We start from the raw sequence: 24,044 nt of genomic DNA on the forward strand, positions 1-24,044 counted from the left end.
AGGAAGTGAGAAAGGTGATGGACATCTATAGACTGGAGACTTCAACTTCAGTGGTAGGCAAAATGATGGAAGTTTATAGTAAAGCATACAATATAGGGCCATCTTGATAGGAATGATATTCTTAATGGATCACACCATGGATTCATGAAGAAGAAATTCTGCACCTGATTGATTATTACACATTGAGGAAATTTGAAAATGAGACTGATGTTATGAGAAGAGTGCTGGTAGTGCCATCTACTAGAAGTAAACATGAAATGAAAGAATAATTGTTCCTTGAGCTGCGCAGTCAAGTCATTTTAGAACATAGTGTGAGCTGAACTGCATGTCTCTCCTGTGGCTGTTTTGTGGAGGGACAATGGAACAAAGAGCAAACACCAAGTTTTGTGTTCGACTGGACAAAACTGCCATGGAAATGTTTCAAATGATGAAGCAAGTGTTTGGAGAGAATTGTCTGTCTCATGCACATGGCTGAGTGGAATAAATGTTTTGCCTGTGGAAGAAAATCACTGGAAGACAAAGAACATCTGGGCACAGCAAAAATGGTTTGAATGCCAGAGGTGATTGAAAAGTTGCAGGAAATTATTATCAATAACTGATCTGTGATGCTCTGAATGATTTCAGAAGATCTGCATGAATAAAGAAACTATTTGACAAATAATAACCCAGGATTTCAAGAAAATGAAGATCTGCATGGTTTGTTGTGTATTCATTAGCTGTCAATGACAGGCACAAATTGTTGTTGTTTATTGTTTGGTTTTTAGGAGCATTAGCAACTAAGGCCATATTGCTCCGGGATATGCGGTGGTCATTCCCTGACCTTTCCGCATCCTCTGTATTTGGTGGTGACGAGCTCGAACCTCGGTCTAATCAAGAAGCGTGTGCTACGCACTGCTGCTCCTTCCCACCTGGCTACGGAGGCGCCTTACAGGCACAAATTAAACACTGCAAAGAACTCATTGAGGCTGCTGAAAACAAACCCAACTTCCTTAAATCGGGAATTCATTGTGGGTGTTTTCAGTATGATCCCTCAACGAAGTGACAAAGTGTGGAGTAGAAGTTGGTAAACTCTCCCAAAGCCAAAAAAGTTTGTTAAAAATCAAACCATGCTCATCACTTTCTACGAATGCAACGGAATTGTGCACAATGAGTTCATGCCCACTAGCCAAAGTGTTACTAGATGTTTTGAAATGTTTGTTGCTGAGAATCCGTTGTGTGCAGCCTCAGTATGGCTACGGTATTCAATAGACTTAGCCCTGTGAAACATTTTTTTTTCTGAAGCTCAAGACACCTTCAAAAGGCTGTTATTTTGGTGACTTCAACACCATTCAAAGAATTGTGATGAGAACATAGAACAGTATACCAGTTCACCAGCCTCTCTGGGAGCTTCATGATCATTTCATGCAGTGTGTGGACATGGGAGGAAGTTTCTTTGAATAAACTGAGGTTATTTTACACATACGTGGATCATTATTTTTTTCTAGCATCAGTTTTCTTTTCCAATTGCCGCATTGTATATTACAAAGTAATAAAACAGTCATATGCAAGAAACTACTTTGATATTTACTGATTCTTGTCTCCCCTGCCATTGAGAACATAACACCTACATTAATTTTGATTGATTACATTCAAGCCTTAAACACCTTAATCAGATCACCCCACACATCATCCATGTGAAAATGAAAAATGGCTTAAAAGGTGCTGACTACAAAGCCTGGTGGTAGTAGCAGTAGTAGAGGCATGTGATGCAAGAAAGCAAGCTTATGTAGCATCAGTCAAAAAAAAAAAAAAAAAAAAAAAAATCCATTCCCTCTAAAAGTGTGTCCAGTTCCTCCTTGAATTTATTTAAGCTATCAGCTATCAACTTCCACAATGACAGTTAGAAGTTTTTTCCATCAATCAACTACCTGCTGGCTAAAGGCAAATTTCTGCACATCTGTTTTCCAACCGTCTTTCCTCAATTTAAATTTATGCCCCCTCCGATTTGTAATCTGAGAAAGAGGAAGAATCCTATCAGTATTGAGCTTGCTCAACCCATTCAAGGCCTTATACAGACCTCAATCAGATCACTTTGCAGATGCTTTGTCTCAAAATTCTGCTGCAGTTTGCAGAACTTAAGCCTTTCTTGGTAAGGACCCCTTTGTTCCAACACTAACGTTGCCCTTCTCGGTACTCACTCCAGCAACTCTACATCCTTCCTAAAATGGGGCCTCCTGACCTCTATGCAGTACTGAAGGCATGGCCTGACTATTGCCATATACAAAGGGATAATCACCTCCTTTTCCCTACTATCAAAATTCCTGTATATCATTGACCCCATGACCTGCTCTGGCAGCCTGTCTGCATTGCTCAGATAACTTCATACCTAACTGCACAATTACTCCCAGGTCTTTTTTCATTTTCTACCACCTTACATGTTGGTACCACACAGTTGGTACAGACACGAGTATGATTAGTTTATCTGATATCCATTTAAGCCTAAACCTTGAACACTATTTCTTAGTTGGAATGAAAAGCCTAGTAGCTTCCAAGATTACTTTCTTGAATGCTTCCCATTTAGAAAATTGCCGTTGGTAACATCATCAGTTGGTCCCACTGTATGGAATTTAAAACTGTCTGAGACCACCTTTATGAAATCAAAAATCTTTCCCTTTATCCCCTGATGGTAGTTATATCTTTAAGTAAAAAACCACATCAGTACACTGTGATCACTGCCACCTAGTAGTTCCTTTATCTGCAAATTCTTAGTGCATGAATAATCACTGCTGATAACCAGATCAAGAGTATTACTTTCTCTGGTTGCCTTTACATGCTGCTGCTGCAGGAAACAATCATGCAGTAAATCCACAAAAGTCTTTCTAGTTTTATGCCTAACAACCCACAAGTTTCAATCAAATCTGGGAAGTTAAAATCTCCCATTATAAGAAATTCTGATTTACTGGTCCACTCTATTTCTCTAGACAGTATGAATCAGAGCTGTAATACTCGATATGTTCTACGTTGATAATAATATTAGTAAAATAATAAGAGGAGTTTACCTCAATATAGTACGTAGAACACATCCCTGTTCTACATACTATATTGAGGTAAACTCCTCTTATTATTATTTTATTAATACTCTATTTCTCTGTACAACTGTTCAATCTACTCATTACAGTCATTAGTCCCATAACACACTCCTACTCTTATTTTTAGTTACCCCTTGCTTATGTCACACCAAACTGACTCAACATTGTACTGTCCATCTATGTCAACTGGAAGCACTTCCTTAGCTTTTATGTGTTTTGTAACTAACAGCATGACCCTTCCTATCCTTTCTGTACACATTGTATTCCCCAATTTCCAATTCTGCACTGCTTATATGTGACACCACGTCTTGACCAGCACTTCAAATTGATCAAATTTATTTACTATACTTTTAGTTACCTTAACACAGCCTATGTATTTGTTCTATGATGGCTGCCACCAGTTCCTGAAAACCCCCAGCACCCCACCCTCCAGGATGCTGCTCATTCTAATAGAAGCAGTGCAAGAATCACTTACACCTATGCCTATGGCTAGTGTAAATCTTTTAGCCTGTGAATCCCTCCGAGCTAGTTGTTTTCCGCCCCACCTAACACTGCCTCAATAGCATCAGCAGACACTCTTGCACTCCTTCTATTTAAGTGTATCCCATCCCTGTAGAAGCAGTCTCTCCTGTTAACAAGCATAGACCATGCTGAGAAAAATTGTACCCCATGAGCCTTGCACAATCTCTCCCCAGGGCTGAATTGATTGACAAGGCCCTGATCATGTACTCCTTCCAATAGTGTTTGGGCAGAATTGCAGACACTTTCAAATTTAACCCTAACTGACTTTTTTTCAACAGTGACCTGTACTTGTTAAGTAAAGCTGCAGATCTACTACTCTTAATGTCATTAGTACCAATGTGTACAACAATATCATCTTTTGTGCCCTTGAAAGATGATATCTGCTCTACGTCATCAACTTTTGCTCCTGCCAGACATACTCTGGTCCTATTCAACCTGTCCTTTTTTCACAATATATTACTCCTGACAATGGAATCACCGACAATAACTAGCTCCTCTGAGAGTAGCGCATTCTGCCTTGGGGATTGCTGCTGTGTTGCCTCCACAAGAGTGAGCTGTCCATTTGAGTTGATGGGTACCCTACTTTAATACCTTTGAGCGCATCTACCCAATTCTTCAAACTCTCATAGGCGCCCATCAGAATGGTAAGTTGCCTCTTAATTTCTTTACGCTCGCTGCACACACACAAAGGCCTCCTACTTGGTACCTAACACCGTAGGTGGGATCTAATTGAGATGTTTATGGCTTTAAAGAGGATCAGTAAAATTAATGAGGGAAGCTTACTCTCACTAATAGGGGAGACAAGAACCAGGAGTCACAGATATGAAATTGTGGGTAATAAGAAAAGGCTGGATCTTGTGAGTTTACCTTTGGGCAGCACATATAGATCATTGAAATCAATTATTTGCTAGAGTGATTGAGGCAGTTAGTTTTGGCAAGTTCAGAACAGAATTGGAGTGTCATATTTTAGCAATGTGGAAAGTTAATGAGGGTGTTTTTTTTTTTTTTTTTTTTTTGCAGATACACAAAAAGTCTTGCTTCCTTGTATCATTTACCTATTCTAATACTAATGCTAAATCTATGTGTGTTGCCATGTGTTTTTTATTTCTATATTTTATTTTCTCTGATCAAATTTAAGATATCCGTACAGTGTGTCGATGCCTTAACTTGATCAATGAAAGTTTTCTGTTCTCTTAAAAGATTTTACAGAAATGTTATTTTTGACCGCTTTTATTTGTTCAATTTGTAATGATATATGACAGATTTCTTGTTATTATGCTTCAGATTTTTTAACTTTAAGTCTATTTTTGTTAAAATTCTCAAATTTGTTAAAATTATTTTGTTCCATAATTAATTTGATGCATAACTATATTCTAATTATTGATGTAGGTGTACACCAATGGGCAGCCATTGATGTAGAACTACATCAATGGCTGCCCATTGGTGACAGACTTCAAAGCTATAGCCATAATGCAATTTGTTCATTAGAAGTCATTTTTAAGTAGTGTTTAAATTTAATTAAGTTAATTTCCATTTTCCTTTATTTACATAATTCCCTATTTCAGAGCTCCCAAACTACTGTGATCTATGGATCCCCTTAAAAAATCAAAAAAAAAACAAAAAAAAAAAAAGTTTGTTCACCCCTACATATTACTTAAACACATATTACTTGATATTCCTCTGAACATTTTGCAGACCTTCTGGAACGGGTCTACAGACCCCAGTTTTAGAAACTCTGCCCAATTTTTTTCCCTTTTCCCTTATGAAAATATAACTTTAGTTACATTCTGTATCTTCCATTACTGCCTGTCTGCTGCGATTTATAGAACGTACTTCATCCCTTTCTTCATTCATTTTTGTTGAAGTGAAGTCTGACCATCTTCATATTTTAGTTTGGGGGGAAAAATAGAATAAAAATTTCTACATTTTTAAAATTTAATTTTTCATGTTTCATAAGTTCCAGTGACTTGTCTACAGTTGCATTTTAAGTAACATATTGTAGTTGTAATTCACTCGTAGTTTACACTTGCTATTTTGTTAAGCACATTAAGTAATGTTCTACTTAAAAAAAATTGGATTACACATTGTATTTTTAAATTTCTTACATGGTTTCTGTGGTAATTTAAATTTTAACATATTATGGTAATACTGTAGACATCGACTGGAACTTATGCGACATACTTACAATGAAGATCTCTCTCCGGACACCCCAGAATCACGTGATGATTTTCTTCAGTGCCTGTCGGTGTGTGCTAAGCAACGTCTTTCAACTGGACTAAGTATTCATAGCCTCTTCCCTTCCAGAAACAGGTTGGTCTCCTGTTTATGCCTGCTGCCCTCATTACACGTTGAAAATGAAATGCTTAATATTCAGCTGTTAGCTTCAATTGCTCTTATACATTCTTCTTTTTGATATCTGGATAAAGTTTTGATCATCTGTTACTTTCTTTTGTTTGCTACATTTTGAAACATGTTGAGATTTTCTCTGATCAGGTTAAGGAATCCATACACTGCCTTAACTTGATCAGAGTAAGTGTTTTCTGTTAAACTTTTTTACAGAAATGTTATCTTTGACGGCCGTGTGATTTATAATGATTTACAAACTTTTATGTTTCAGAATGTTTAACTTTAAGACTATTTTTGTTTAAATTCTCATGAATGTTTCTTTATTTTGTTCCAGAATTAATCTAATGCATAACTATATCCTAATATAACCTAACCTGCAAAATTTTCAAGACTGATTTTTTTTAATAGTTTGTAATGATGTCTTTCTACTGCTTTGTATCAGTACTACTCTGGTGTTTTGTGGAGATGGACAAAGTACTAAAATTATCAAATATATCAAATAAAATTCAAGACAATTATATACAAAATCAATTCTATTCATGACTTCCTTACTGCACTGCATCAACACACCAAGTAGAAAATCCACATTTTAGTTATTGAACAGAACAAGCCTTAGTGAAATATCCCTTCTGTACTTTGAATCAAAACATCATAGAACTGAGTTTGCTTTAAAAACATTTACTAAGCTGACTCCAGATTCAAGAAATAAGAATAAATTTTTCCTAAGTCTCTCATATTAGAATTAATCTATGCTAAGGCACTTTACTTTTGTAGATGAATTTGCCGTGCAAAGTTGCACCAACAAGGAAAGCCATCAGTAACACCAGCAGTGATAAGATATCCAGAAAAGTAATTTTGTTATCCACCTGATTTGAAGATTGGCAAAAGTTTCAAATTATCACATAAAAAAAAAAATGAAAATAAAACATGTATTCTAAATGCTAGGATTGCCTTTACCTTGAAATCTAACCATTAAAATCCTTTCAGCAGTGAATTTGCTGCATGTGTGGGTCCCATGCAATGAAGTTTTGTAGTGGAGGGCCCTATGGAGTTAATTTTTTCATGGAGTTGTAAAATTTTTTAAAAATGAAAACTTTGTATGTAAACACTTTTCAATATTAATATGTCCTTATTTTGATATTATTTCACAACACTACAGTAGAATTATTGTCACAAATCAAATTAGAATTATAAGAACATTTTTTTAAAAAATCTGTAAATAAAACCTGTTGTTACTTCTTTGATGCAACAGTATTCTCTACATTTATTTGTGTAATACCTGATTTGGATTTTTTATCAAATTTTAGAACTGAATGCCACAGAAATTCTTCAATTTCCGATTTCATAAGCACAGGTTGGACAGCTGTACCCCAATTGTCCAATCTGTGGAAAAGTAGACTGCACATGTGTGATCTTTTCCCTTGATTTCAAAGTTGTTTTTGTACTTTCATCTATTATAAACTGTCCAGAATTAGTTGGAAACACAGATAAGAGCTGGCAACACATACTAGCAAAATTTTAAGACAATTTGTATATTAAAGAAACATAATTTTTGAAGTGACCCTTGAAATGTAGTTCTATGTACATACATCTGAAAGGTTAAAATAAAAAATCTTAGGACAGAATAGGTAGATGAGACTGCATTGAAGATGATCCCATGTTAGGCTGCCCTTCCACTGTATGTTCAGATTACAATGTCAGCGATGACCAGGAATTTTTGCAAAATGATTGAAGAGCAACAGTTTGGATGCTCTGAGAAGTTGAACATCAGAGAAAAGAGTTGGTACCAAATTTTAGTATTAACATTAGTAGCGGAAAAATGATGCAAGGAAGCAAGCCGGGGGGGGGGGGGGTGGAAGAACTTATTGATTTTATTTATTAATTTTTTAATCCTTTAAATTTATTCAAATTGCCCACTTCAACAAACTAAATGAAAGTTTGTTCCGACACTCAATTACTCTCTGTTTGAACAGCAAATTTTTGCATATCTATCCTGTAATCATCCTTTTCTGATTTTAATTTATTTTGCCTTGTTTGTGTCATAAAAAAAAAAAATGTAAGGATGCAATCATCAGTTTATTTAATTAATCCATAATCCACTAATTCTTAATCAAATCCATTACTTAATTCATTAATCTATTTCATAATCCTTTTGTGTCTGAGTAATCTTGTTGCTCTTCTCTGATCCTGTCTTGCAGATTTACACCCTTTCTTTGGCTTCCAAACCTGTAAATAGTACAAAAGATTTTTCCTAACCATTGCCTTATATAACTGGATAATCACCTGTTTGTCCCTGCTGGAAAAGCTCCTGTATAGCTTTGACAGAACACTTATGAGCTGTCGAAGAAACCTATCTGCTCTGCTCAGAAAACTTGCTGTAAGACTGTACTTGCTGTCTTTTTCATTCTCCACTACCTTGAATGTGGTTCAATCCAATTGGTATGTTTTTCTGGGATGCAGTATTTTGCATTCATCTGTATTAAACCCTGGCTACAATTTTCAGACCTTCTTGTCTGTTTTATTCAGATCTTGTTGGAGTGCCATATGCTGATTTACTTCCATTTAATCACTCTGAAAGCTTTTATCATTGACAACTTAGACATTAAGCTTGATATGTCTTCCTCAAAATTGTTAATGAATATTAAAAACAGTAAAGAGTCCAGCTCCAAACACTGAGAGATTACACTAATAACATTTTTTTAAAAAATTTTTTTTTTCTTGCTTCTTTGAGCCAGTCACATCTAATGCAATGGTCTATGATAAAACAGCTGTCCCATAGGCATAGGAAACAATGTTTTGAGACCCCTCCTTGCATACCCATTAATGCATTAGCATTAGTAGAGGCACGTGATGCAAGAAAGCAAGCTTATGCAGCATCACCCAAAAAAAAAAAAAAAAAAATCATTCATTCCAAATGTTTGTCTAGTTCTGCCTTGAATTTATTTAAGCTATCAACTTCCACAACAACAGATGGAAGTTTGTTCCAGCAATCAACTACCCACTGGCTAAAGACAAACTTCCACAGATCTGTTCTACATCTGTCTTTCCTCAGTTTGAATCTATGCCCCCTCAGGTTTGTAATCTGAGCAAGAGGAAGAATCCCATCAGGATTGAGCCTGATGGGATATGAGTGACTTTGAGGATACCACAGATGTACCATTGATGAATGCTATATTGAATTGCTTTGAGTATGTAGCGTCTTCATGTTATGTTTCCTTTACACGAACAGAGTGGGCAATGGGGCTGGATGGCTTGTGTTCTCATTAGGCATGAGAGCAGCTTTCAGACTTCACTGTGAGGAGTTGTTAAAGGGGCACTATTCAGACATAATGTGTACTTGTGACAATTTGCTAAAAACTCTATTGGTATCATGGCAGTAGCAGAGCAGACTATCACCAAAACTTGATTTCTTTTCAATACTGAGACACTTTGATGTTCTTTTTATGCAAGTGATTCTGCTTTACTGTTCAGGTAATAATTTTGGATTTATCTTTGGAGAGGGCTAGATTTCTTGAGGTCATTCAACTCATCTTTGTTTAATAGCTCCACCTCCAATGTTTCTTCCTCAAATGTGTAGTCAGGATTAGCTGAAGATCTCAGGTCTCGGCCAATCACAACTTTGTCACATTCGATTTTATCTTCTAAAGAATTTAGTCCATGCTTTGGAGGTAAAGGAATTTTCATACTGTCATTGTGAAGGGTTGGTCTCATTGCTGAATCCAGGTTTGGATAAAAAATCTTGTGCTTATTCTTTGCTGAGAATCCAGTTATATTCAGATTACAAAAGTAACATTGTGGTCTTTTGGTTCCCTCCATATCATGGGTATGACAAATGGCATCAACTTTTCCTTTTGTTCAAACAAGTCACATATCCAATCGAACAAGCAGCACACCTTATGGTGGTCACCTAGACCAGTGTTTCCCAAACTGCTGAGATCTAAGGACCCTTAGATCTCAGCAGTTAATCCCCTTCCTTAGATCTAAAAGGAAGGGGATGAATCTGATTGGTCCACTTGATATCGATGGTTCCACTGTTGATGATCCTGCTCAGATAGCAAACAAACTGAATAAGTATTTTGCATCTACATTCACACATAAGGAGTTATTAATGTTTGAAAGTGGCAGAAGGTTATCAAATTGTAGCAGAGTGTTTAATGATTTTGTAATAACTGAGAGCAAAGTGAAGGAGAAATTGTTGAAGTTAAACATAAGAAAGGCCCTGGGGTGGATGGGATCTATCCAATTATATTAAAGGAGGCGGCAAAGCAAATAAGCAAACCCTTAGCCATAATTATGAGAGCATCCTTGGACTCAGGGAGGTCCCCATGGACTGGAGATGTGCAAATATATCCCCAATTCACAAAGGGGGGATCGAAGGGTGACACGAGTAATTACAGACCAGTTAGGTTAACTTCTGTTTTGGGTAAAATAATGGAGTCACTGGTTAAAGATGCATTGCAGGATCATCTAGACAAGTGCAGCAATAATTCAGACACAACATGGGTTTGTTAAGGGAAAGTTTTGTTTGACAAATTTGATAGGATATTATGATTTGGTTACAAAAAGACTGGATGCAAAAAATAATTTTGATATCATATGCTTGGATTTCAGGACAGCTTTTGACATTGTTGCAAATGGAAGATTACTGTGCAAATTGCATAAGAATGGTATTAAGGGTAAATTCCTACAATGGATAAAAGGATGGTTGAGTGGGAGAAGACAGAGGGTGGTAATTAATGGGTGCTGCTCTTCATGGGCTAATGTTATTAGTGGAGTCCCACAGGGTTCGGCGTTGGGTCCTCTGTTGTTTTGTATATTTATCAATAATATTGATGCAGGTATATCAGGTTTAGTGTCGAAGTTTGCAGATGATACAAAGGTTGGCAGGGTTGTTAATGACATTAATGGCAGTGTGCTACTGCAACAGGATCTAGATAATTTGGGCAGATGGGCTAAGAAGTGGCAACTGAAGTTTAACCTTGACAAATGCAAAGTACTGCATATGGATAGAAGTAACCCCAGAGAAACGTACCACTGTGTGGTATTACACTTAAGGTGGTAGAAAATGAAAAAGACCTGGGAGTAATTGTGCAGTCAGATATGAAGTTTTCTGAGCAATGCAGACATGCTGGCAGGGCAGGTCATGGGGTTTTGTCAATGATGTATAGGAATTTTGCTAGCAGGGAAAAGGAGGTGATTATCCCTTTGTATAAGGCAGTGGTCAGGCCATGCCTTGCATACTGAGTACAGGTCTGGGGCCTCGTTTTAGGAAGGATGTAGATTTACTTGAGCGTGTACAGAGAAGGGCAACAAGATTGGTGAGGGGAATGAAGGGACCCTCTTACCAAGAAAGGCTTAAATTCTGAAAATTGCAGTGCCTGGAGAGTAGGCACCTACAAGGTGATCTGATTGAGGTGTATAAGGCCTTGAATGGGTTGAGCACACTGAATTCTGATGGGATCCTTCCACTTGTTCAGATTACGAACTTAAGGGGGGGTATAAATTCAAATTAAGAAAAGACAGAGGTAGAATAGATGTGTGGAAATTTGCCTTTAGCCAGCAGGTGGTTAATGGCTGGAACAAACTTCCATCTGTCATTGTGGAAGTTGATAGGTTAAACAAATTTGAGGAGGAACTGGACAGGCATTTGGAAGGAATGGTGTGTTTTTTTTTTTTTTTTTTGGCTGATGCTGCATAAGCTCATTCACTTGCTTTCTTGCATCACATGCCACTACTACAATTTGAAAAATCAAAAAAAGTTTGCAGACCTCTATATATAATGTATGTGTGCATGCGTGCGTGTGTGTTTCGTGGACCCCCTGGAACTGGTCTACGGACCCCAGTTTGGGAAATGCTGTCCTAGAGAACAACCAAAGTGTAGCTGGTAAACTTTCCAAATATACATTGTGATTGTATAATGTTTTGATTTAGGTAAGAATGACCAAACAGCAGAATTTGTGGAGGTGATCTTTTACACTTTCAAGGCAGAACTCTGAATACTGCTGCACAAATAGGAGCAGTATGGCATTGGAGGCAAATTGCTGCTATGGATAAAGGGGTGGTGGAGGGGGACAAGAAGACAGAGTGGTAATCAATGGACACTGCTCATCGTGGACTAGTGAGTGTTGTTAGTGGAGTCCCTCAGGGTTCGGAGTTGGGTCCGTTATTGTTTTCTGTATTTATAAATGATATTGATGATGGTATATCAAGCTTATTGTCTAAGTTTGCAGATGATACAAAGGTTGGCAGGTTGTTAAGGACACTACTGATGCTATGCTGCTGCAACAGGATCTGGAATGGTTGAGCAGATGGGCTGAGAGGTGGGAAATGAAGTTTAACATTGACAATTGTAAAGTACTACATATGGGAAACAGCAACCCCATAGCAGCTTATCAACTCTGTGGTACTACACTGACAGTAGTAGAGAATGAAAAGGACCTGGGGGTAATTGTGCAGGCAGATATGAAGTTCTCTGAGCAGTGCAGATGGGCTGCAAGAGTAGCTCATGGTGTCTTGTCAGTGATATACAGGAATTTTTCTAGCAGGTATAAGGAGGTGATTATTCCCTTGTATAAGGCAATGGCCAGGCCACACCTTGAGTACTGTATACAGGTCTGTAGGCCTCATTTCAAAAAGATGCTGGAAAGAGTACAGAGAAGATTAGTGAATGGAACAAAGGGTTGCTCTTACGAAGAAAGGCTTAAGTTTTGCAAATTACAGTGTCTGGAGACTAGGCACCGGCGAGGTGATGTGATAGAGGTGTATAAAGCCTTGAATGGTTTGAGCATGCTCAATGCCAATGGGATTCTTCCTCTTGCTCAGAATAATCACCTGAGAGGGCATAAATTCAAATTGAGGAAAGACAGATGTAAGATAGATGTAAGGAAATTTGCCTTTAGCCAGCGGGTAGTTGGTTGGTGGAACAGACTTCCATCCCTTGTTGTGGAAGTTGATAGCCTAAATAAATATAAGGCTAAGCTAGACAGGTATTTCGAACAAACGGAGGGGTGAAGTGGATGGTTTTTTTTTTGGCTGATGCTGCATAAGCTTGCTTTCTTGCATCATATGCTTCTGCTAATTCTAATGCTATTTCAAAAATTCACCAGATCTTACGAGAAACAATTTATATTTAAATTATCTATATAGTATTGGTGTAGATACACCATAGACAACTCTTAAAGAAAAAACTATGATAGTAGTGTGAAGGGCATCATTTCATCTGTATCTCATATTGTGCTCATCCTTCACAGCAAGTTACCATGTATTGCACTACCTCAAATAAGTGGCGCCTCCGTAGCCAGGTGGGAAGGAGGAGCAGCGCGTAGCACATGCTTCCTGATTAGACCGGGGTTCGAGCCCGTCACCAGCAAATACAAAGGATGCGGAAAGGTCAAGGGAATGAGGGAATGACCACCGCATATTCCCGGAGCAATATGGCCTTAGTTGCTAATCCTCCTAAAAACTAAATAACAAACAAACAAACCTCAGGTAAGTAACACTTCACTAATAGAGAAGACTATTTTTACTTATTCTTGGTGGGCACCACTACCCAGACAGCACTGTATCAAGGCTTGCTGGCCTTTCCTCGATGGGTGGGCAGGTACCCTGGTATTGCAAACATGACAACTGAGTTGTGAAGTTAATTTCACAATATGAGAAATGCCAGAAAGTGTACATGATAATATTAAAACAAAACTAAATGCTACTAGGCATAATATTTTAAGAGATTAAGATGATCTGTATAATATCGGTGTAGATACACTATAGACAACTCTTAAAGAAAAATGAGCATTTTAGTAGCATTTAGTTTCATTTTAATATTATTATGTACACCTTCTGGCATCTCTCATATTTTGAGTTTAACTTCATAACTGGGTTGTAATGTTTGCAATACCAGAGTACCTGCCCACCCACCCACCCACCCACCGATGAAAGGCCAACACACCTTGATACAGTGCCGTCTGGGTGGTGGTGCCCACCGAGAATAAGTAACAATGGTCTTCTCTATTAGTGAAGCGTTACTTATTCAAGGTAGAGCAATACATGTTAACTCATTGTGAAGGATGAGTATAATATGAGATAGATGAAATTATGCCCTTCATACTACTATCGTAGTTTTTTCTTTAAGAGTTGTTTATGGTGTATCTACACCGATATTATATAATAATCTTAAACTCTTAAAATATTATGCCTAGTAGCATTTAGTTTCATTTTAATAATTAAATTATGAAATAACAAGGATAGAGATTTATTCAACTGATTACATAAATATCAATGTGTAAACAATAATAATAAATAAATAGTAATAATATTCATGTAATTGGTCTCATCACAAAAACTAGATATGCTAAAGGACAAACAAATAACAGATTTGGAATCAGCTTCCAGAGATCTGTTAAGTCTGTTTGAAATCTATTTTTTTTCCAATGAAAAATACTCAACCTGTGTAATTTGTCTAATCCAGGCTTAAATTTATTCAAACAATCCACTTCCACAACATCAGGTAGAAGTTTGTTCCAGTAGTCAGTCACTCTCTGGCTAGAAGCAAATTTTTGCACATCTGTCTTGCAACCATCCTTTTACAGTTGAGTTTATGTTGCCTTATTTCAGAGAAAGAGTAAGGATGCCGTCAGCATTTAGTTTTCTTAATCCATTCAAAGCTTTAAACACTTCTTCGCAAGTGCGTAGTTTCCAAGCGATGCAGTTTGCTGAATTGAAGTCTTTCACTGTAGGAATGCCCTTTTATGTCTTTGACTAATCCTTTTACTCTTTTCTGCAATTCTAATAGTTCCACACTTCCACATCCTTCTCAAATGAAGCTCCCAGACCTGTCTGAAGTACTTAAGATGCAGCCTAACATTGCTTTATAGAATGGGATAATTACTGTCTTGTCAATGCAGGAAAAATTCCTGTATATATCATTGTCAGAACTCTATGCCCATCCTAGCAGCCTATCTCTACTGTTCACAGAACTTCATGTCAGACTGTACAATTACCTCTAGTTCTCACTTCAGTCTCCACCACCTTGAGTAATCCTAGAATAACATACCACCAGCTGATGTGTTATTTCGGGATTACTGTTGCCCTTGTGCAGAACCTTGCATTTTTCAATTACCAGTACTCAGCCTATCTGCCTAATTTTTTCTAGGTCTTGTTGCAGTAGTATGCCTTGATTCTTGTCATTAACCACCCTGCCAACCTTTATATCATATGCAAACTTAGACAATAAGCTGGATATATGCCTTCATTAATTACCATTAATCAATATTTAAATTATTAAGGGGCTCATCACTGAACCCTGAGGCTGCCCATTAATAACATTAATCCAAGAAAAACAGTGACCATTTATTGCCACCTTCTGCCACTCAACCATCCAGTTATCCATAGCAGTAACTTGCCCCTAATGCCACAATGCTCCAGTTTGTGCAGCAGTCTTTCATGTGGAACAGTATCGGTGTTGATTTTTTTTTTTTTTTTTTTATTATCCTCCAGTTCCTTTGCTACTGCATCATATTAGCTAATCAGATTGGTTGGGCAGGATAACCCCTTAGCAAACACATGCTGTTTCCATATACAGTGGACTGTTGAAATAATGGCACCCCAAATAACGGAACATTCGAGCTAACAACACATTGAGAGCAGATGTTTAAATACAGTGTTAGATGTCTTTGCAGTGCTGAAAAAAAAAAAAAAAAAAGAAAAGAAAATTACAAGTCACTTGATTACTGTATTTGTTTGCATTCACTATTTTGAAAGTGAATTCTGTACTGATATCATGGATTATACCACTGTGTTACATTTATTTTAAATTAAAAACCCCTCACTATGGCTCTTAATGTTAATAAACCTTATGCAGAGAAGAAAAGAACAACAACATTAAAGCTTAGTGAAAAACTTGATATAATCCAAACTATTACATTAGGGTCACCCAGAAAGTTTTTAATCTTTTGCTGGCTATAAAATTTTTGAATGCGTTAAATACAGGGTGTCTCAAAAATACACGGGATGACTTCAGGAATGAGTTCCTCATATGTAGACAATAAAAATATTTTATATCAACATAGTTTCGGAAATGCTTGGTTTCCGAGTTTTGAAGGTCTGTCTATGACACTTAACTGTTCACATCACCTTATAGTAATTGTTGAAAATGTCCACCTCCTGCCTGAATAACTTATCACTAAAAACACCCGCCCAGATGTTGAGGCTGAACTGCTGTTAGTGATGTGACGGAAGAATTGCATGTGGGTTTTCTTCAGCCCATACATGCTGATTGTGGAAGTTTTGGATTCCGTCTTGTGCGAACTGTGCTTCATCTGTGAATATCACTAAGGCAGGAAAGTGAGGAGTTGTACCGCACTGCTGCAAAAACCAGTGGCAGAACATTACTCGTGCAGGGTAATCTGCTGGTGACAACGCCTGTACCCATTGCAGATGGCAAGGATACAGTTGGTGTTCTCGCAACACTCTCCAAATAGTCGAACGTTAAACAGCCAGTTGCATTGCTATTCTGCATGTGCTGATTCCAGGAGTGGCATGCACAACATCCAAAATCTCCTCCTCTACTCAGGAGTCGTAGATCTTTGTCATCCTCTGTCGGCAGCACGAGGTGTAGAGGTCCCATGTTCACAAAGGCGGCGATGGATACCTTCAAACATTTTCCTGTCTGGACATCGTCGTTCTGGAAACCTTTCGTGGTACAAATGACGAGCCTCCAGAGCATTGCTGTCCGCCAAACCATACATAAAGTGCATATCCACTTGCTCCTGATTTGAGTACATGGTCGGAATAGAAAACCACCAGATTCTGTCAGTACCTTTTGATGAAGGAAATCGCCTGCGGGAGATGAGACATTCCGGTTAATAACTCGGGAACCAAGCATTTCCGGAACTATGTTGATATAAGATATTTTTATTGTCTACATATGAGGAACTCATTCCTGAAGTTATGCCGTGTATTTTTGAGACACCCTGTATATCAAGACCGCTAGTGTTTTTCTTTTAACGAAACCATACTCAGCAGTTCTTCTCTAGTGGCAGAATCATCAAAACCTAGAGAATAAAAACGAGCAATTGAGCTGTATCACAGATGTCTGTAGATTCATCCAGTTGTAAAGAAAAGGACACACAATTAGCAATATGAGCACGCAATTGTTCGCTTATATTTATACTCATTTTTTTGTTGCATCACAGTATTTCGAGATAATTTCAGATCTTGAAGAGCACTTTTAATTTCATTTTTGTTCTTAAAATTTTCAAAAAGAGAATCTGTTATTTCTGAAAATGCGTCTTTTATGAATTGACCATCAGAAAATGGTTTGCATTTTTTTGCAAACCATTTTCTGATTAAAATGGTTTGCAAAAAACCATTTTCATCAGAATGATGAAAATGCCACAGTTACTGCTTTAGATTGTAAATTAGGTGTCATGAAGAAATTTTGTTGTGCGAATAATCTGTTTTTAAGTTCTTTTCGTTTATTTTTTCTGAGGTCATTATTAGGCGGAAAATTCAATTAGTATTTTTAACACGGAGTGCGTTGGAGTGCCTTTCTAAATTTCCTTTCTTGGGTATGGCCACGGAAGCATTGCAAATCAACCAACAACATTTTTCTTTTATCATTACAAAAAAGTATTCTAGTCCCCATTCTTGAGGAAAATGATACATTTCACTCTTTTTCGTAATATTTATTTTAAATCAAAGGGTGTAAAAAAAAAAAAAAAAAACCCTTATTTCATCCATCCACTCGCTCCAAATGTTTGTCACGTTCTGCCTTGAATCTATTTAAGCTATCAACTTCTACAATGACAGATGGAAGTTTGTTCCATCAAACAACCACCCGCTGGCTAAAGGCAAACTTCCACACATCTATCCTACAACCGTCTTTCCTCAATTTGAATTTATGCCTTCTCAGGCATGTATGATAATGGTATGCCTCTCAGGCATGCCATTCTGAGCATGTATGTTAGGAACAGGTATAAAAACAACTGCATTCATTCTAGACTTAAGAAGATTAGTGAAATATAATAGATGGGTCAAAGCATTGAGCTTGTTGACTTCCATTGGGTAATTAACATATGATGGCATGTTAGCTAACAATATTTTCATGCCATGCAGCAAAATTTCAATATCTCACATTAATGGTGATTGATATAATTACCAAGTGGAAGTGTTGTTATGTTTCTGTACCAGAAATCTTTTGGATAGACTTGCAGAAATTGACAGAAAAAGACTGTAGGACTCAAAAGAATAGTATGTATATACCATCAGTCCCATCAAATATTATCACCTAGAAGTTTGGAGTGACCATGGGAACTGACATTAGTACGACAATGCAAGCGAGTTGCATAGCTTTGAATTTTATGGAAGAGCTGCTGCTGCACACAAACAAACCATCACAGCATGTTAGCACTGACCTACCCAATTTGTAGTGTACAGCACTGACCTACCCAATTTGTAACTTGTGTAATTGGTCCCTGAAGGTTGGAAAGCTGCATTATGGAGTGATAAATCACAGCACATGGTTTTCTAACCTGATGGCCATGTTTGGGCCCAGCAGATGCTAAGAGAATGTTATTTACCAGAGTGTCTTGTTTCAACTGTGAAGTTTGTCAGACATGCTGTTACATCTGGAGCTGTTCACAATGTTTGGGGCTTGGACAATTGGTCATCCTTTCTGGAATAATGAATGCTATGAGGTACATTGAAATTCTCTACAATTCCACTTTTCCTGCACTGTGACAGCACTATGGGAAGTGCTCATTTCTGTTTCAGCATGACAGTGCGCCATATCATTATTGCACAGCTTGTAGTACTTAGTTTGAAGAGCTGGGTGCACAAAACTTCAATAGCTTTCCCAGCCTTAAACCCATTGAACAGCTTTGAGATGAACTGAAACATTGGCTTTGATGTAGATCAAAATAGCCATGATCAGTAGCTGAATTGACCACTATATTAAAGGTGGAATGAACCAAAATACTGCCTTCCTGTTATCAAGAATTGGTTGGGAGTCTACTGACAAGGATAAGGTGTATGAGGCCAAAGGAAGTTTGGCACATGGTTAAATAGTGTATCAATTAAAGGTTTTTTTGAACACATTGGTGTAGAGTTACTTTTGGCAATATATATGACATTTTTATGTAACCTGTATTGTCAAAAATATTCCATCTATACGATAAATTGATGACACAAAATAGTTTTTATTGTTGATGACCTAAGCTTTTCAAACTAACCATAAAGTTCTCTGTATAGCTTACTCTCATTAACTGCTTTAGTGAATTTTAATTTCTTGTTCATTTCTAGGCAAAGGTTAGAATTAATGCGAGAGATGTATCATAATGAAGCTGAACTTTCCCCTACCTCTCCTGACTATAATGTAGAAAATATCACTGGTGGAGACCCATTTTATGATCGTTTTCCTTGGTTTCGTCTAATTGGAAGGTTTGTATCATTTATAGATTTACTCCTATGGGCAAAAGGTAAGGTTTAGTTGCACACTTAACCTTTGTAAATTGAACGGAAATTCTGCATGTAGCCCAAGTAGGTGAAATAAGCCCAATTAGCCACATATGCACATATGTGGATGGTTTTAAATAGAAGGGTCTGGCTGTACATTACTCAATTGGATTGTTCTAGCTGCCAAACAATCCCAATTAATATTTCATACTCTGATTGTTGAGACATTATATGAATCATTCACTTTGGAGGAGAGCAATTTGCAGGATGTAAGCTGGACTTTTAGAAAGGGTTCTGAATATCCAGTGAAATCTGATATCCTGATTATAGACACAGTTCCAGGACATAAGAAAAGTATCTTAAAGAGCTGTATAAGGTTCTGCATGTTTATGGCACTATAGGTGATCATTGTCTGGCCCCTAAATACCAGGTGAATGGGACACGATAGCAGCTCCTTTTCTAGTTTGCAGGTTGTGGGAGAGGGTCTATGTATAACTGGCCCTTGATATGTTTCTCCTCCCACATCATTGCAGCGAAGAGCCTGGTTATTTGTCACTGTGAATGTCAGTTAGATCCAACAGTTTTTCATTTGTATATTAGTGTATTGATAGTAAGTAAATCTAATCATGGCTCCTTGAGCTACAGTAGTGACTATATTCAAGAAAAGTAGCTTGAGGAGCTGTTCAAATCTTATTTAGACTCTATGATCTGGGTAACACATTCCTGATCAGAAACTATATTTTTTTACTGGCTTTTATTTGAATTATTTTTTATATACGCTGTGGGGTTGGTAGGGACCACCCAATACAAAAAAAAAAAAAAAAGAAGAAGAAGAAGAAATAAAAAAGTGTTATCATCTGGAGGAGGTGATTGATCCAAAACCAACCCATAAACATCAAAGAGAGGAAACGATATGGGTAGTCATAATGTGTAATGCATATATGAAGCCACATACCTTCGAGAGAGGAATTTTGACTGTTGTGAGGTATTGGAATGAAATCCTTAAACCTTATATCAGACTTTTCTGTTGCATTAGAGCCCCACAGAGTTGATTGGTAGTTCAAACTGACGATATTTCTTGAATTGACACTGAGTTTTTCAGATATAAATTCCATTTAAGCATATATGGGATGCTCTGGGGGAGCCAATTTTGAGTCATCAACTGTTCTCCCCCAACCCAGAACTCTTGACTACTTCTATTAGCAGCATGATTGTCAGGGATAACTGTAATGCTTATTAAGTGTATATAATGCTGAATATTAATTTTCAGATATTCATGAGCCAATTTCAATATATGTTGTCCTCAAACCTTTTACAAAACTCAAATGTTATTATTGTGTGAATAGGGTATTATGACACACTGAAACCACATCCAAGTGATGGTGGATATCTTTAAGTTTTAATTAGAGATTGCTTATGTGCACACCTTTAATTACTCTGTCAATTCTGCAGAATAACTACCACTATATACGTGGCTGATTGCTTCACAAGTGCAGTGTTTAAGTTCCATAATGATTCCTGGTATAGATGAAACATACACGTGGTCTCTCACAATTTTCCAGGGAGTAAAGTCTAAAGGCGCCAGACCAATGGAATATAGGGCCAAAAAATCGGTCTTCCTCTTTTACTCCACTTCCCAAGGAACACAGTGTTCAGGTACAAGATGTGGCTATTAAATAACGAGACTATACATGCAGCCACTACATCAAGTTCCACATGTGAAACAAAGGCACAGAGTTAACCTTGAACCTTTCCCTGATTGTCTGCCAAGTCATGTTCCAACACACTCATTTGCTTTGCAGTGAGACAGGTTTTCATTACCTTGTATTTTTGCAGTTTGCAGAAAAAATGACAGATAAAAGAATCGAACAATGAGTCTACCTCAAATTGTTAACAAAATTAAAGAAAACAAAAACTGAAAGTTGAGTTGTCACATCAAGTTTATGAGTAGATATACTATCTTGTGTTTGAATGGCATAAAAGATTCTTAGAAGGAAGAGAGAATGTGGAAGCCAGTGAACGACCAGGCTGTCCAGTATCCAGGAAAACTGATGAAAATGTGGACCAGATAAGGATAATGATTAAAAATGATGGTGATTTAACATTTAAGAACTCAATATGGACAATGAAATGGTCAGACAAATTTTAACTGAAAATTAGGCATAAGAAAAGTGTGTGCCAGGATGGTGGCAAACATTTTGAAAGAAAAATCAAAGAATGAGAAGTCTCCAAGTTTGTGAAGATGTTTTAAAAAAAAATTGAAGAAGAGGTCCAGTACTGTCTTTCTCAGTACTGTAATTATTTGTGATGAAAGTTGGCTGTTCCACTATGACCCAGAAACTAAAAGACAGTCAATACAATGGAAGACAAAACAATCCTTCAGACCAAAAAAATCAAGAATGTCATAATCAAAAATGAAAATTGTACTCCTTGTTTTCTTCAGTTTTGAAGGGATGATTATGGCTGAATACATCCCACTAAATAAGACGCTCATTTAAACAGACTACATTGAAATTCTGGCACAACTGCATGAAAAAATTTGGAAGAGACCTGAATTGTGGAAGGATGGTTGGATGCTCCATCAAGACAATGCTTCAACACACAATGCACTCTCTGGCCAGTTTCTGATCAAGAAACAAATCCTTGTTTGTGAACATGTACTGTACTGTACTCTCCGGACCTACCCCCTTGTGACTTTTTTCTCTTCCCTGAAAACTGAAAAGTGTACTTAAGGAAACCTATTTGCAATACATTGAAGACATTCAGAAAAAAACGACTGAAGTATTAAAAGGAAGAAGATGACTTCCAAAAATGTTTCTGTGTTTGGAAGAAACCTATGGAATAGCGTGTGAAAGCTCAAGGCAATTATTTTGAAGGGAATAACCTGTAATGTGCAAACTGTTTCATTATATTTATTTTATTGCAACAGTTTTGTTATTCAATATCCGCACCTTGTATTCATGAACTTTTTTTTTTGTGGTAAGGTGGCATGGAGTTCCAATGACAGTTTCATCTTGTTGGAAAACAAGTCGCTGTTATTATCATCCTGCAGTTGGAGCACAAAAAAAATGTCCAGATATAAATACACAGTGATACATTAGCTTCTCCAAAGAAGAATGGTCTGTACACTTTGTTACAACTGACTATGCAAAAGCCAGGTTATCTTTGGAGTGGCATGCTGGCATTCCAAAATTTACTGAAGATTTTCTGTGCCTCATATGCCCTCATTTTGCGTGTTTACTTTCTCACCGGCATGAAAAGTGCGCTCATTACTAAAGATGATCCATTCCAGGAAATTGCCACTATCTTCCATAAGCTGAAACATTTCCAGACAAAATTCCATCCTCTTTATTTTTTTCTGATTGACAACTTCTGTATGAGCTCTAACTTTTATGGTTTCATCATCAAATGGAGATCCAAAATGTTACAAACTGTTGACTGTGGCATGTTAAGTTCATGACTGGTAAAATATTAAGCTCACAACTGGCATGTAGTATGGATTTCCCAGGGCTTCTCATAAAACTTCAAAACATGTCCACTACACACCCTCTCTGACTTTCATTTAGCCACCACTTTGGCTAGGATGCTTGCACAAACAGGCATCCTGTATGAAATTCTGTACCATTGCAGAACACCAAGTCTTCTTGGTGGCTTCTTTTTTTTAAACCGTGTTTGAAGCTTATGAATAACAGGCTTCACAGGCTGCAGCCTTTCAAACCAAAGTATTCGCCAAGGCTTCTTGGGGTTGGTAAATCCTACCATGATTACAGTTTGCGATTATGCTGCTATCTACCACAGCATGTACATTTTCCTAGTTGGAGAATAAAAACTTGAAGATATCCCTATTATGTGGAAGTCCTTTCACGTGTGTATCATGTACGCTGCTCATACAATAACGTTTTAGTTTTTAAGGGAGGTTTATGGATGCCTGCATTTTGGAAATTGAATGCTCTACCTAAGTTTAAATTTGGTACTGTTATATAATAATATAATGCTCTTCTGTTTCATTGACATGTATCAGTAATTTTATAAACTATTGCACATTTGTCATTTATAACTTAACTTTTGTCCACTAGTATGGTTTAAGCTTCTTATAAACTTTTTGTTGAACAACTTTAACATTCTTCACATTATTTTGCCAACACTGCAATACATGAATTATATGAAGTGTGGCAATAAAGTTCCTGGACTAGTGTTGTTGTGGTCTTGTTTGATGCATTTGAAAATAAATGGAAAGAGTATGTTGTATTTCAGACTTCTTTCAAGATAGTGAGTGGTACAGAGATTACCTAGTAGGCTGACAGGTTGCAAGTAATAACCTGTTTAATTAGTAGTGTTAACATTCTGTGTCATGAGTTTTTATTGGAACAATGAACAAATATAAAATTTTGCTTTAAACTGGGAAAATCTGCAACAGTATCATATGAAATGTTAAAAACTGTTTATGGTGATGAAACATTATGCCGTACCACTGTGTTTCAATGGTAAAATGGTTCAAAGACAGACATGAGGATGTTTGCAAAGACCCAAGAAGTGGGTGTCCATCAACCTCTCAAAATGAAGATAGAGTTACAAAAGTTCAGGAAATTGGGGCAAGAGATGGGTGTTTGACCCTCAGAATGATAGCTAATTAGTTAGATATAAGTAAGAGATGATTTG

At 37.1% G+C, this 24,044-nt stretch overlaps 1 protein-coding gene across 4 annotated transcripts in view; it reads left to right on the forward strand.

Annotated features, from left to right (window-relative positions):
* The window catches only part of unc-104 (kinesin family member unc-104), a 1,041,320-nt gene that overhangs the window by 514,405 nt on the left and 502,871 nt on the right, over positions 1–24,044 (forward strand). For 2 of the 4 annotated variants that reach the window (XM_090382707.1, XM_090382708.1), the window contains exons 23-24: positions 5,745–5,900; positions 19,233–19,370. In XM_090382707.1, the coding sequence (XP_090238833.1) occupies positions 5,745–5,900; positions 19,233–19,370 (294 nt within the window). The remainder of the gene's footprint in view (positions 1–5,744; positions 5,901–19,232; positions 19,371–24,044) is intronic. The other 2 variants (XM_090382709.1, XM_090382710.1) reach the window with 1 other exon arrangement.

Source organism: Mastigoproctus giganteus, chromosome 10, assembly GCF_048544385.1.
Source record: "Mastigoproctus giganteus isolate SK-2022 chromosome 10, ASM4854438v1, whole genome shotgun sequence".
NCBI classification, from domain to species: Eukaryota; Metazoa; Arthropoda; class Arachnida; order Uropygi; family Thelyphonidae; genus Mastigoproctus; species Mastigoproctus giganteus.